Source organism: Silurus meridionalis, chromosome 10, assembly GCF_014805685.1.
Source record: "Silurus meridionalis isolate SWU-2019-XX chromosome 10, ASM1480568v1, whole genome shotgun sequence".
Taxonomy (NCBI): Eukaryota; Metazoa; Chordata; class Actinopteri; order Siluriformes; family Siluridae; genus Silurus; species Silurus meridionalis.
The window spans coordinates 8,760,557-8,775,812 of NC_060893.1; the positions used below are offsets into that span (position 1 = coordinate 8,760,557).

Genomic DNA, 15,256 nt, shown 5'->3' on the forward strand with positions numbered 1-15,256 from the left:
CTCGGTGTTCAACATAAACTTCACTTTGGTTTGACAGCTCTCACTTATACATTGTGATGAAGTTGTTGTGCCCTTTCAACCTTCAGCAGTTCCTGTGTTCTGGACCCATATTTCACACGGGCCCTTTTTTCTTACCACGCATCGCTGAGTGCTGAGAAAGCCGACCTCGCCGTCCCTGTTAGTTCTGCAGCCGTCCGCCCGTCGCAGAGACGCTTCAAAGAAAGCAGTCACTCTCACACAGGAAGCATACTGTTCATACTGTTCACGGGGCTGTAAAGGCAATATCTATGAACCGAGAGTCGGCCCTCACTGCTCTGGATTTCAATTAGCCCGAGAATCGTTCAGACAGAGGATTACAAATGGGAATACTACACATGGGTTAATAAAACAACGAATGCCATAAAACAACAAATCCCTCCAAATAGAGCATGCAAATGCTGGGTTGGAGCAATCTGGCCCAGAGTGCATAATTTAGCAGAAAAGGTGCCAGAGAGGGAGAGAAAGGCCATGATTATGTGTACAAAACAAGAGGGACAAAACACTAGAGACAAGCATAATAACCAAACATGAGCTCTCACACCCTAATGATAGCACCAGGGAGGAGGAACAGTTGCTGCTGAACCAAGCAGAAAATTGCTGGTCATTTGTAAACAGGTAACGATGTGGACCAGGTGTGTGAGCATATGTAGCTGAGAGGAGGGGTTTCCTTGTGTGCTGAGAGTGTAAGTGTGTGTATAGAGGCCTGTCCAGCATGGTCCACTGTTGTGCTCATTAATGGTGCCAGTGCCCAGAGTTTCGAGTTAGATGACTTCATTTGCTAGTATACACGAACTGGTAAAGGAAGACAACTGCATGCACATTCTCTCTCTCTCTCTCTCTCTCTCTCTCTCTCTCTCTCTCTCTCTCTCTCTGTCCCTTTCTTTCACTATCTAATTGTTTTATTTATCTATATTAAAGCTCTGTCTATAGCAAATTCCTAACTCTTACATTACCCTTACAAATATTTTGAACCCTAAGACTCTTATTTTGGTTGTTTTAAACACGAGGTGTAGTAGGGGGTAGATAAAAAAAAGAACAAGACTGGGAACAAGAAAGCTTGTTGATGCCACTGGGACACTGAGCTGGGCAATTATGTCATTTCCTCATCATTATATAATATTATAATATATAAAATACCCAAAATGTGATCATAATATACAATATACCCCACATATGATTACAATATAGAGCATACCCCACATATCATTATAATATATAAAACACCCGACATATGATCATAATATACATTATAATATACCTCAGATATGATCACAATATAGAGTATAACCCACACATGATTATAATACAGACTGAACACCACATATTATTATAATATATAAAATACCCCAAATATGATTCTAATATATATTATAGCCCACATATGATATACCCCATGTATGGTAACCCAGTTATGATATATATATATATATATCACATGATTATAATACAGACTGTACCCAATATATAATATTATATTAATAATATTACAATATAATTATAATATGTAAAATATCCCGCATATGATTATATTTATTATACCCCATGTATGGTTACAATATAGAATATAACCCAGTAATTATTATCTCACATATGATTATAATTACAGACTGTACCCCACATATTATTACACTATAAAACACAGAATGTCTGGTTCGCTGATTGTTACTCTGAACAGCGGCTTGTCGGTTAAAAAGAGATAATTGTACTTCATGAAGTTCTGTTCATTTTCTTGTGACAAAAAAAGAGTTCAATAGTGTACTCTCTCTCTCTTACACACACCATCTTTGGATCCTTGGGCTAGACATCACTACTTCAGACACAAGTTTAATTGGCTTAATCCTTAAAACAGCACCCAATTTTAAGGACTTTACCAGAATAGGAGCTTAACCGGCTGCTATGAAAAACATTCACTGCTTTTTCAGTTAATTTGCTTTTTCCTCAGCTTGGCTAATTAATGTGGAATATAAGGAGAGTGTAGAAAAATTCACTCCCCCCACACAAGTGTGTGGTGTTTACTTTTTGCCAAACAATAAAGTGTCTGGGTGAGTTTTTGTGATTGGTGAACATGTACAAAGAGAAAGATGGACATCTTACCTGCGTATTTAAGAAGAAAACACAATGTCCAGCAGCATGGAAAAACAAAAACACAGAAAGAGTATCATTAGATCATTGTTTTCCAAACCAAACAAAGAAGCCATGTGTGCTTTAGAGCTTTATGTGTATAATTTTATTCACTCATACGAGTCAGAGACAAACACATTTAGATTGCATTTAGTGTGTTGGCAAAAAGGTGAAAGTCACCAGACGTCTCTTTGTCCCACACAAAGGCAGAAGAGGGAGGGCAAAACCAGTGGTTGTCCTTGTACTATATTCCTCAGAGGCCATGTTCACATCTGTCTAATTTATCTTCTCGTTTCCTTTTTCCCACCCTCTCTGCCTTCCTCACAACATAAAAGGTAGACTAGGCTGTACTGAAAATATACAGAAGCTCTATTTATGTAGACGCTTAGATATCATGCTTATGTGTTTACATAATATGAAGACATCCGAAAAAAAAAAACCTAAAATTTTTCACTACAGGAAAACACCTTCACCTCTCCAGAGGAAAGGAAGACCACCGTGCACATCACATGAAAGGGGTCGTCCCTCTATCTGTGGTCGGGGTCAAAAAAGTGTCCCGTTGTTGGGGGGTGGAGGGGTCATGGATGGTGCTGGGAATGGAAGAGGGCTGGGGGTGGAGGCATCTGTGTTTGAGCCGGGATGCAGCTGATGGAGCTACAGGATTCTGGTCCACAGAGAGAGGAACAGACCCTTACCTCCTGATCACCCATTTATCACTGCCGCCAGCTCTGCTGAACCATAATTACTCTTCCCCCTATCCCACTCCCACTGTCACATCCACCAGCACGTAGAAGAGAGGAGAGAACGGCACAGAGGAAGGGGAGGGAAGTGATGAAGAACAGAGAGATGGTGTGAGGTGGACTCTTGTATATGGATTTAAACAAAGCCAGGAAAGAGACACGGTAAAACACTGGGAAAATGAGAATGCTATAAAGGAAGCAAAAGTCTGAAAATACTTCTACTAGTAAGAAGCGGAATGAAAAACGTGGCCAGAAATGAGAGACGTAAATAAAGGAAGGGGAACAAAAAGAACAAACAGTGTAGAAACAAGACACATGGGAGGAACGGCACAATAAGGACAGGGAAATCAAAGAAGAAGAGTGCATAAGACAAGAAATTTGCTGGTGCCGCTTGAGAACATGTTCCAGGGAGATGAAAGTTAAGAAAGCAGGGAGCAGAAATCTCCGCCTTACAGAATCGTTCTCTCTGTCTAATGCATGTTCCTATCTGCGTCTGCTGCTGGGGAACAGAATGAGGAGCGAGAGCTCCTGACTGTTATTACACACCAGCCTCCAAGCAGATTCATTACCTTCATCACGTTACAAGATTAAAACAGCGTTGGTACACATAAAGTCTTACTATCACATCTCAACAAACGAACACTACACTTTCCTGTGTTCATCTACCTGTGTAGCAAAGACAAACCATGTTTAAAGCTGTAGATCTCTCAAACAAATACGGTCAAGATCCAGTTACATACTATTTATTGCCTACAAAACTCCAGGATCAAGAGGTAACAAGCAAGAGTAAGGAAAACTTTAATGCTTAACCATTAGTTATTATTGAATGTCAACAAATGAGACAGTTTAAAAAGTGGTTATGTTTGTATGACACTTCAATTAAAATAGATCACAAATGCATTGTATTGCAGAGAGAATAAACACACAGTTCTCAATGCCATGTCATTATTTAGCCCGACAAAAACAATAAAAGTCTGGGAAATGTTCCCCTTTTTAATCTAATGTCTTTAGCCCTGTAGCTAGTCTTCAGTCTCATAAGTTTCCCTTCAGCTCTATAATGTGCTTATAAATGGATAAACTGCAGAACAGAAGATCTGCTAAGGAAGATGTACTGGTTCATGTTTAGTAAACTATAGTTCAGAACTGGTGAACCATTTGTTAAAAGTTTATATGATTCTAAGGCATAACATTATTTTTGACAGAAAGGAAGTTTATTAATTTTACAGTAATGAATAAAACTTAAACACCGAATTTTATTTATACAGGTAGTCGTCGACTTACGACCACGATTGGGACCGACAGACCGGTCGTAACACGATTTGGTTGTAAGTAGAGTAGACTATTTGTACAGTATGGTGAAATGATACCGGAAGCTGGTACGCACTGTTGTACGCCACGGCTAGCGGCGTAGCCGCGGCGTACGACAATCGTAACATGATTTGGTCATAAGTAGAGTAGGCTATATGTACAGTACTGTGAAATTTTGCTGGAAGCTGGTAAAAAAATAATGTACGCCGCGGCTAGCGTTTGTAGTCGTAAAGTCGAATGGACGTACGTTGCATAGGTCGTAAGTCGACGACTACCTGTAATTATAATGCAAAAAAATAAAATAAAAAATGGGAATGTTTCAACATCCTGAACAGTAACAATTTTGTCCTTACAACTGACTCACACAAAACATACTGTACTTCATTTCTTTGCCACAGTGTTGATTCACCTTCCCACCATAAGAAATACAAAACATCCCATTTGTATAATATTTTGAAAAAATAATGATTTATTGGGTTGAGGTCAAAAATCTACAGCAGGCCACTCAAGATCTTCCACTCCAAACCATGTAAACTATATCTTCATGGTGCTGGCGTTGTGCACAGAGCATTGTCATGCTGAAATAAATTTGGGTGTTCTAGACGCTATCGCATCCAATGATATTCTATATAGTTGTGTGTCTCCAACATTCTGGTAGAAGTTTGGAAAAGCACCACATATGGCTTAAAAAGTTAAAAATGTTTATTAATCCATGTGACATTGCAATAGATCTAAGTGACTTCGATTTTTCAACTTAATAATGGAATTTGTTGTCATGTTGAAAAATATTTGAGGTTTTATTTTTTTTATTTTGTTTTAGGAAACTGAACTATGTCTACATGTACATAAGTGCAGCTGAAAAGCTTGATTATAACTTAGTTTCTCTTAAACACACATGTCGAGTTACTCTGGTCCTAATAACACTTTACAGCAACTACTAATGGAGAGATGAAATTTTCGCTGAATATTTGTATTATTCAGAAACCTTTATAATTAGCAGTCTTACAGTAGGGGGATAAAAGACATACACAATAACTGAAAGGTTCAGGCCATAAGAAAACTTCTGAAAGGACAACACACAAGCTAACCTATCCGCTCACACACACACACACACACACACAAACACACACACACAGACGCTGTCTCTCATTAGGCTGTTCTGCACTCAGTGGGACGGCAGTGGGTCGGAAGGCAGGGTGGCACTGAGCCGGTTTTCCACAGGCAGTCACTCCCTGCGCCATTCCTACACACACACACACACACACACACACACACACACACACACACACACACACACACACACACAGACACCTGTCTCCACTACCTTCACCTCCAAACTTCTGCACCCAGCCAATAACGTTCAACGTTTGAAGGAAAGAAGGTCACCCTGACAGCCTCAACCCCTGCACTCTCTGCATCATCACACACAAGCAGTCAGACCCAATCCAGTTCTTGCCATATCCTGAGCATTCAGAAACAGCTGCAAGAACGGTTGAAAGGAAACGGTTTCGCTCTCCCAGGATATTTCATGTAAAAGTAGAAGCAGCAAGATTAGACAGTGTATTTGTACACAGACAAGAACAAGCCCTGTTACAAGGAGAGGGGACAAGCAGGAAGAGTGCATGAAAACGAGGAAGACAATGAGGTAGTAACAAATACTCCATTGTAAGTGGCCGGGCTTTGATTTATGTAAGGCATGGCTGGCAGGGGGAAGATAATGCCGTTTGAAATGGTTCATTTCAGAAATCTATTCTGAAGCCCTCCGTTTTCCACCTCTCACCTGCTACTGACTACACCCCCCCAACACACACACACCATGTGCACCGACACATACACACAGATCCATAGCAGGTAATGATTGTGATATGCAAAATGAGGTGGAGGGAAAAAAAAAAGCGAGAGAAAGAGCAGACAGAGACGGAAGGAGAACAAGAACAAGTGTGTGTGAGAGGGCAACATCAAACAAGGGAACTTGTATAAACAAAAAGCAGAGGAATAATCAACAAACACTCAATTCCCCACCGTCCTTTGGTGCGTGCACACAGCCCACAGCCTTCCAGCTCAGAGGCTCCATTAATAACACAGTGAGCCCTGCAACCCAGGCCATTAAAGCTGCCCAGACGGAGCGAGAGAGCACACAAGGAGGAGGAGGAGGTGGAGGAGGAGAGGAGGAAGTAGAGAGGGGGGAAAAGAAAAGACAAGTAAAACATGAGTTCATCATAGAAATAATTCCAATATCCATTATGGACCTAAAACACGGGTGGGTCTTTGTACGGTGGGGGCTGGGGGCAGGTGCTGAAATTAGTTTAGTCCATTGAGAGTTGATGTTATGGCAGCCAATGAGATTCCCATGCACAACACAGTCCCTCTATGAAATAATAATGTACGGAAAAACAAACCACGTAATAATTTCCTCCGGTTTTCTACTTAGAGACGATGCATCTCTGTTGAGTGGGGTCAACTAACCCGGACTGTTACAAGCTTCAGAACACCAACCGACCGCATAGAATATTGTTGTGCATGCACAAAAGTTTGCGGACACCTCACCAATAGAGATATATGTTATTTTTGAACATCCCATGCCACATTTGGTCCCCATTTGCTGTTCTAATAACCTGCAGGCTTCTGGGAGGATGTTCCACTAGACTTTGGAGTGTGGTCATGGAGATTAGTGCTTATTCAGACACAAGGTTTATCAAAATGTACAGTTGTCAGGTGAGGAGGCCTGGAGTGCAGTCAGCATTCCACTACATCTCAAAGGCGTTCAATACGATTGAGGTCAGGGCTCTATAGCAGACCATTCCATTCTATGTAAAGCATATCTTCATGGATTTGGCTTTGCGCACAGTGGACTTTGGAGCGAAAGGTCATGAGTTCAAATCCCAGCACCACCAAGCTGCCCTTAACTCCTCAGTTGTAAAAAGAAATGCTGTAAATGTGAGGCTGAAACAAGTTTCAGTCTTTTAGTTCAAGTGAAGGGAAAATTTGGTGCTACCACATTTAAAGACATCCCATACAACTGTGGATGAAAACAAATTGTGGAAGAACCACATATATCTGGAAAAGACAGGTGTCCCAATACTTTTGTCCATATAGTGTATTGTAATATAACAAACTCATTTTTTCCTTATCTGTTGAAGCACAGTACATGGAACGGTCTTAGAAGCACGATGCGTCCACGTTTCATTACAGTACTACTCACTTTCTCACTCTTCTCTGAAAATCTTGAACATAAATGTTCTTCATAGCCTCCTGCCAAAACAAGCTCTTGAATTAATGATCATATCAGCTATCTTCCCTGTCATGCTAAAATATGTTAAAAATGTTATTCTTGCTGAAATAATAGTGAAAGTAAAGTAATAATGCATCTGCAACCCTACTGACGAAATATTCGTATACATAATATATTATCTAATATATAATCTTAATAGCAATATGTAGAGCAAATCTTTCAATTCATTCACATTGGATTATTTCCTTACACAGCATGTACTCCGCTGATTCGTATGTAGATTTCGGTAGGTATCAAAAGATCTCAGATGAGCTGAACCGATCGAGGATTAGACGCGTACTTCGCACGCTGCTCTTAATTACTGCGTTCTGGCTGATGCTTCGCCGTTAAGGCGTAATTCTAAGTTAAGTTCAGGACATGCTTGAAGGCAGGATGTCTGCCTCGATTAGAACAGAAGAGCCAGACAGAATCCTTGCTGCTGCTTAGATCCAGCCTGTGGAGACCAGTAGACACGATGTCTACAGCCACACAGATTAGTGTGTGTGTGTGTCACTAAGGCAGAAAGCGAGAGCAGACTGGAGACAGCGTGCAGTTAGTTTATGTGTTGCTGCAGTGACGGGGTCAGGACATAGCCCTAGTCACCTGGGATGGAATGATGAACAGCAGCACAAGTCAGGCTCTCCTGAGAGAAGTTTCATGTTCTCACTCCGAAAGCATGAAGGCAATCTCTGCACTCTGTGCAGCTGGAGAATGTCTTTTACTGTAAGTACCATTTCTGCCAGGTCATATACTAACCAGTCAGTCATGACTACATTATTCAATGCTGTGTGGAAGCAGTGATATCCGTGCAGTGAGCAGTCAGACACACTCTCTTACATCAATATGAACCTCTGATCCCATTCCCAGGTGCATCTGAGATTCTGGGCAATCAAGTAGAAGGTTTAATTCGCTTCAATTAAGGAGCACTGGATTTCGATCCAGATCCATTATGAGCAAGCATGAGACAGGAGTTGCAAAAACTGTATGTTCCCACTAGCAAAGCACATTAAGTTGATCTCATTTTAGGCGTCTACTGTTGCGTATGGTTTTCACTTCGCTCACTCTGGTGTTTTGCTCATCCAAAGACATTTGCGATTATTTGCATGTTCTAAAATGCATTTCAACTCACCATAGTTGTAAACAGTAGATTTTTTTATTAATGTAGCCTTGCCGTCAGGTCAAAACCTTCAACCCTCTTACACCTCTCCTCAAAAATCTCTCAAGATCCGGAGATTCTGGAATGATCCCGTGCTCCTTGAGCACAGATGGTTGTGGAGTTTGCAGCTTGGCATCTTATGATGTTCTAAACAATAGAACAGAGCCTTAACCACTGATCCATCAATGAAATAAATGTTTGGATTTGAGATTTACAATAAAAAATCTAGTTTGCTTAGAATGCGGTTTGTTCTCGCTTGATATTGTTACCGAAATAAAGGAGACAATATGAAGGAATGTCCGAATAAGCACTGTGAGAGACTGGACAGTGGAATTTCCAATGATAGATGGAAAACGCAAGCTTTTCTTTCCCAGGCTTTTGACCACGACATTGATGCAAACCACCTGACTCTTCATAGGGAGCGAGCCATCACAGACAACAGGGCGGAGTGAGATTCAGTGCTCTGTAGTCAGTGATGGAGTAAAAATTGTCTAGTAGGTACAGCACAGCACTGAGGCTGCACCTGAGTCCTCCCTGTTCTGTTCTTCAGAGCTGAGTAGGCACAGGAGAGACTATCCCAGGCCTAATTACCGCTGCTTAATTAGTGTGGGGGCGAAAGCTCGATGGGGCACCTGCAGTCTTACTTCATATGCTGACAGGGAGGAACAAGTGTTAATGTTCTGTATTTATGATAATACTCCCAAAGAGTGTGTGTGTATGTGTGTGGGGGTTAACACCTGAGAAAGCTTCCCTAACCACTCCAGATGAACAGAAGGCAGAGAAACGGTAACTGAGGATAATTACATAAGTGCTGCAATAAGACAAGTAAATTCTACAGGAATTAGAGATATAACACTGGAACACTGGCCAGTGAATGAGAACAGGGATGAAAGTGATCTTCCTTTCCCCCCCCCTCTCTCAAAAAGTAGTCACAAATATCAAACATAATTTTGCTGGTAAGCAGGTGGAAAGAAAAAAGCGCTCTTCCTTTGCCTTATTGTTGTTGTTGTTTTTATATTCTTCTGTTGAGAATTTTTTTTTTTCCCTTCATGTGTCCTCTTGTTCCAGAAAATTAATGTCTGTGTGCAGAATATAATCCATCAAAAGCTGAAAGCTGAGGACATTCAAAAATGATAGCAGGAAAGATTAAGTCTCTCCTTATGAGAGTACACACAAACACACACACAAGAACAAAAACACACAAATATTCATATAGACATATAGGCTTTAAGGTGGCTGAAGGAGCCTGTCGTTGAGAGGCCAAGTTTGAACATCACCCTTGAACATCCTTCAAACTTCTTCATTTAACCTAAAATAACGACATTTACTTGTTACATTGAAACAGGATATGAGTTCCTTTGGATTCGATAAAAATTCCTGCATTCTTTATGCTTCATCAGAATTTATAACTAATGCAGATGTTACTTGGGCTGTGCATATGTACTCTTTTATACAATGGCGGCCCGTCCATTTAACCTCAGAAAATGCAAACTGTGTGTTTTTGTAAAGTCTGCAGCGATGAAAAGTTCATGAAAAACTTAACAATTGTTCAGAACTGTTTTGGTGGACTCATGATGTCCAGCTCTTTTTGAAAAGTCCATCCTGAAAATGTCCTTGGAAGTATATGTGCAACCAAACCAATTTCTTCTCCTCTGTCAGGCATTGTGGGATGAAAAAAACAAAACAAAACACTATTAGATCCACACGAATATATTTGAGCTTGTGCAGTTTGCTACAAATGCAGGGTGCGAGCTCTGACTAATGCGATCTCTGACCATCCAAGACTAAAGAAGAGAAGGACCATCTGGCTTGTTATCAGCGCTCAGTTCAAAAAGACGCTTCTCAGATGCTATGGGAGTGCATTAGTGCTTGTGGAATGGGCAGCTTGCACATTTGGAAAGGCTCCAAATGCTTGCACGTATTAATAGACAACAAATATTTAAACATAATTCAGGGATTCTGATCAGGCCTTGCTGGCCATGACGGCCTGCCACTGCTTTCATACCAGAACCTTCATCAAAGGTGTAAACACTGACCTTCATACTTAAATATGCTTCATTTAAACTATGAGGTGAAGTAATGTAATATGCAGAGAGAAATAAATACTAAAAAAGTGCATATCTGTCCCCTTTGGAAGGTCCGTCTCCAGGGGAATCACCCAAGTCCAATGTAATCACACACAGCGGGTCAATACGGAATCAGGCACGGCTGCACCATCGGTGCAAAGTCCTCACACGTTAATGCCATGCATTAATTATTGACACTAAATTTAATTTGAAAGGCAAACATACACCTATACACTGATCAGCCTTTTAATAATCCATACAAGCAGCATGAGGCTTAATCATATTGCTATTGATTAATATACAGCAACTAAGAGCAGTCAAGCATACCGTATGACCCATAAACATATCACCTTCATATCACCAAAGCACAAGGTTAAGAGCGGAAGGGGAAAGAGGCCGTAGCAGGGCTGAACATCGGCGCAAAGCCGCGAGCTCGATCAGCATGCCGAGGGAAAGAGAGCGTAACTGGGGGAGTATTTGCCTCAAGGTGAGTGAATGAAAATCAAAATGAAATAAGGAAAGTAAAAGACATTAAGAAAAGGGTCAAACTCTATCTTACATTATATCTGCTTCGTCAAACTACTCTTCCGTCGGTGTACTGATCTAATGTGAAAAAGAGGGACAAATCTCTAAAGTATGTCCAATAGTGAAAGCAGGCAGAGATAGAAAAAGGAAAAGGGGGGGGGGGGGGGGGGGGGGTGGGCTCGAGAGCTCCAGGGCTGGAAAACATCTTTAACACTTAGCAGTGACTGGATCAGAAATAGTTTGCCACTCGCCGCTGGCAGTTATGAGTGAAAGCCACCAATCTGCGAGCATGAGAGAGTGAGCACCGTCTCAGCACCTTGATTTATGAAAAGAATTAAATATGTACGGCTGACAGCTAGAAAGATCACTGTAGAGGTTTTATTCTAATTTACTTGTCCTCTTTGCAAATCCTACCTCACCTGTGGCATGTTAATGTGGGTTATTTATTTATTTATTTATTTATTTTAAACAGTCAGACAAAAGTGTACTAATGAAGAGTAGCCATGGAAAGAAGCACTAACTCAGTATATACTGTATATAATTTTGAATGCAGACAGTACAATGTTTATTGTATTGGGTTGTTGCTGCAATACCGCAGTTTAATATCACCGTTTCTGCTTGCCGGCTACGCTGCGAGTCCCACACACCGTGTTAAAGCTACGATCTTCACAGCCTTTTAATAAATGCTTCCGAACATCACCAGAGCCCTGCCTTCGATGCACCACATTATCTGGAGAAACTCTCTTTAACGAATCGGATTATGAAAACCTCATATTAAAAGCCTCTCATGTAACAAAGGACTCAAAGGCCCCCTTCCAGCTCTTTCACCTCCTGTCTGAGGTTTCAATGAAAGCCACAATATCATTGAGCGAGGCCCACCTCGCTAGCCGCTAAGGCAAAGGGTTGCCGCTGTAATCTAATAGATATTGTATTGCTTACAGCAGTACATGCATAGGGAGTGGCGCTCTTTTCAATGGGACCTAAATGGGAGATGAATAGAGTCAGGCATTCTGAAGGACGCCTAAACTTAATTTGAGTGAGTTAAAAGGTTGGAGATGGTATTGAGCGGCTTGGACGGAGCCTGGGCGTTAGCACGGCCGTTTCACTGCCATTTCAATGGGCTCTTTCCCTCTTAAAGGCCTCCTTGCCAGGCCCATCTCATTTTCTTTAAAAGCCCATGCACCACCTTAAAGCATTATTAAAACAGTGTGAGAGAGCAAGAGGTTAGCCTGGAGAGCCCAGGACACGGTGACACATGGACAGTCACTTACGCTACACTGTGGTACAGTGCAGTTCTCGGCAATCTATGGCAGGTATAGATAATAAGAATGGTGATAATGGAGGCAATTGCTTTGAATCAATGCGGCTTTTAAACAGAATGCATTGTTTTGGGATATATTACATTCTCCTGTCAGGCTCTTCAAGGCCCTTCAGTGGAGCACAGGCCATGTAGTATCAGTGTATTCCATATTCTCTAAAGCAGGAATGCTGGACCAGTGTGTCAATAATGTGTAACATCATCAGAGGACAAATCCTACATGAACATTTCTGTCAAAATAGCAAATGCACATATGTGTGTGTGTGTGTGTGTGTGTGTGTGTGTGTGTATCTTTTCTGTTTTACCAGAAACACTTATCTAAATAATGGAAGAAACACCAAAGCAAACGGGATGGAATGAGATCATTAAGTACAAAAAATACTAAAGAGTAAGACCTAAGTAGCAGAGGCTGTAGATTTTAATTCACCAGAATATCTTACACACTCCGTGAAATTTAAATTAAGATGAAGTATGCTCTTCCTCTCCTCTTAACTCATATCTTTCCTTCCTATCAGCTTGGTCAGTGGCATCAAAATCAGACCTTCCCCTCTCTCTGATTCTCTTTGATAAAAGAAGAAACGGCGCTAATCTCTGCATGCCAACTCTCGCACTTTCATGTATTATTTACTGATGGCTTTTTTTAAAAGATCACTGAAGCGCTTGTACTAACATTTGAGGAGCAAACCAGAGGTATGTCTTTTTGAGCATGGCGGGAGTTCTGATTTGTGTAGATTCAGTGGTGAGCTGTGTTGTTACGCAAGTCCACTGCTTCTCCTCTTGGCACTTACAGCAGAATGCAGCTAGTTTTTAGATGTCAGCACCTGAGGATGCTACAGTGGGCAGGCAGAGAAAGTCATAATGAGATCTTAGTCATAATGAGATTGATCAGAAACAGCCACTTTGCATGCAGCGCAGCCTCAGACACGGCTCTTAGAAAACTCACACTTTTTAATAGATTGCGTAATGAATAGTATATTAGTCTCATTGTAGGATAAATCATACGCCAAAATACACCCTAGACGAGACGGTCATGTGACTCGGAATATGAAAAAATCGACAAGTATCGTTCTCGGCTTCCTCAAATCTGCAGATAAATGTAGAACTTAATGGCGTACATGATAATTTATTAGTGGGTTTAAAATATTCATAAATATCGAATTAATCATTTATAACACATCTTTAAATTAACGCGTGTCCTTGAAGTTCTGCTTACAATGAATTGCCTCCATGGACCGAGTCCCCTGTGGCAATTTTATATGTGCTACTAACACATTTTTGTTCAAATATTTTGTACATATTTGAGAGGAAATAGCATAACGCCTTTAACCAGACGACTGGGCTGACGTCCGATGTCCGAAATGCACATTCGAGTTTGGTAAACTATATATGAGGCAGTCAAAGCCCTAAGGTTAAATGAACTAAGGTTAATAGCTCCATCACTGAAATGCTAAGTTTTTATTTTTTTTACTCTGTTATTGTAATTTAGTACATTTTATAAGCATCCATACTTTATCATAGTATTTTTATTTTGGAAAACTTTACTACATTTAAATGTGCAATCTTACTTTTTCACTGCACTACCTTTCAGAAAAAACATGTCGTTCCTCACTACTTTGAAATGAATACATACAGTAAGTTATGCTCAATGAGAAACTGGAGCAAAACCCCAACTGTTCTCCCGTGAGTTTTCACAGAGCAAGGATTCTGTCAGTGTTTGTGTCTGTAGCAACAGAAAACTCTCTCCTTCAAAAGGTTTGACGTGCAGAATTTTATATGCACCTAATAATCTGTGTTTCTAAAATTTCCAGAATTTGGGGAATTTTGGAAATATTCCAAGTTGGAAACTTACCAGAAATGTATGGGAATTTATGGGAATTTGGGGAAATTTGAATAAACTGTATCATATACAAACATAAATATAAACAATAACATGCATGCAAACTAATACAGATTTTTTTTTTATTGACATTTTTGATTTTCATTGTTAGCATACTTTTTGTACGGCCTTAATAGCCCTGTAAGTGCGCGGTGTGCATGTCACCCAGCTGAGGATGGCTTCCCTTTTGTGTCTGGTTCCCTTAAATTAGCTTATTAGGGATAAATGTATGAATTTAAACATATAATTCTCCATTCATTTCTGTAAAGCTGCTTTGTAACAAGGTCAATTAAAAGCTCAATAGAAAACAAATTGAATTGAATCGAAAAAATCCCTTAAATAGTTCTCAAGTCAGTAGTATTGCTTTTGATAATTGACTACATTTAAAAGCAAGCACTTTTGATATTTTACTTGTGTAGAAATGTAAATGAAGCACTTAACCTACTGTATAAACTAACACAACTTGCAGTATCTCACTGTCACTGGAGTAATATTCAAGCAGGCGCAGATATGAAAATAGTGTTCTTCATTCCACCACTGCCAAAATGTTATATAAATAATAATAAGATAATAAATAAGATTTGTCCAAAATTTGCTGTGATTATAGGGGCAAAATATACAGTAGCACAAGTGCATTCCCCTTTGTTACAGTGCTTAATTACACTTTATTATCACTGTAATAGTATTCTTTTAAGTCCGGATCGATCATAAATATTTTAGATGAGTTTTATCTAAAAAAATAACATTTTAATATACAAAGCAAATGAATTTAACCCCAGAAGACAATTAAAAGACAGTATGTGCAAGTTTTAAATCATGTTTTAAGATTATTTCAA

The 15,256-nt window shown here is 40.1% G+C and overlaps 1 protein-coding gene across 3 annotated transcripts in view; it reads right to left on the reverse strand.

Annotated features, from left to right (window-relative positions):
- wwox (WW domain containing oxidoreductase) overlaps positions 1 to 15,256 on the reverse strand; it is a 177,627-nt gene that overhangs the window by 33,538 nt on the left and 128,833 nt on the right. Inside the window, exon 9 of one of the 3 annotated variants that reach the window (XM_046859323.1) lies at positions 1,972 to 2,133. The exons of the other annotated variants lie outside the window; for them this stretch is intronic. Within the exon in view, the coding sequence (XP_046715279.1) occupies positions 1,987 to 2,133 (147 nt within the window). The 3' untranslated portion in view covers positions 1,972 to 1,986. Of the gene's footprint in view, positions 1 to 1,971; positions 2,134 to 15,256 lie in introns of those variants that run through there. 3 annotated transcript variants of the gene reach the window in all.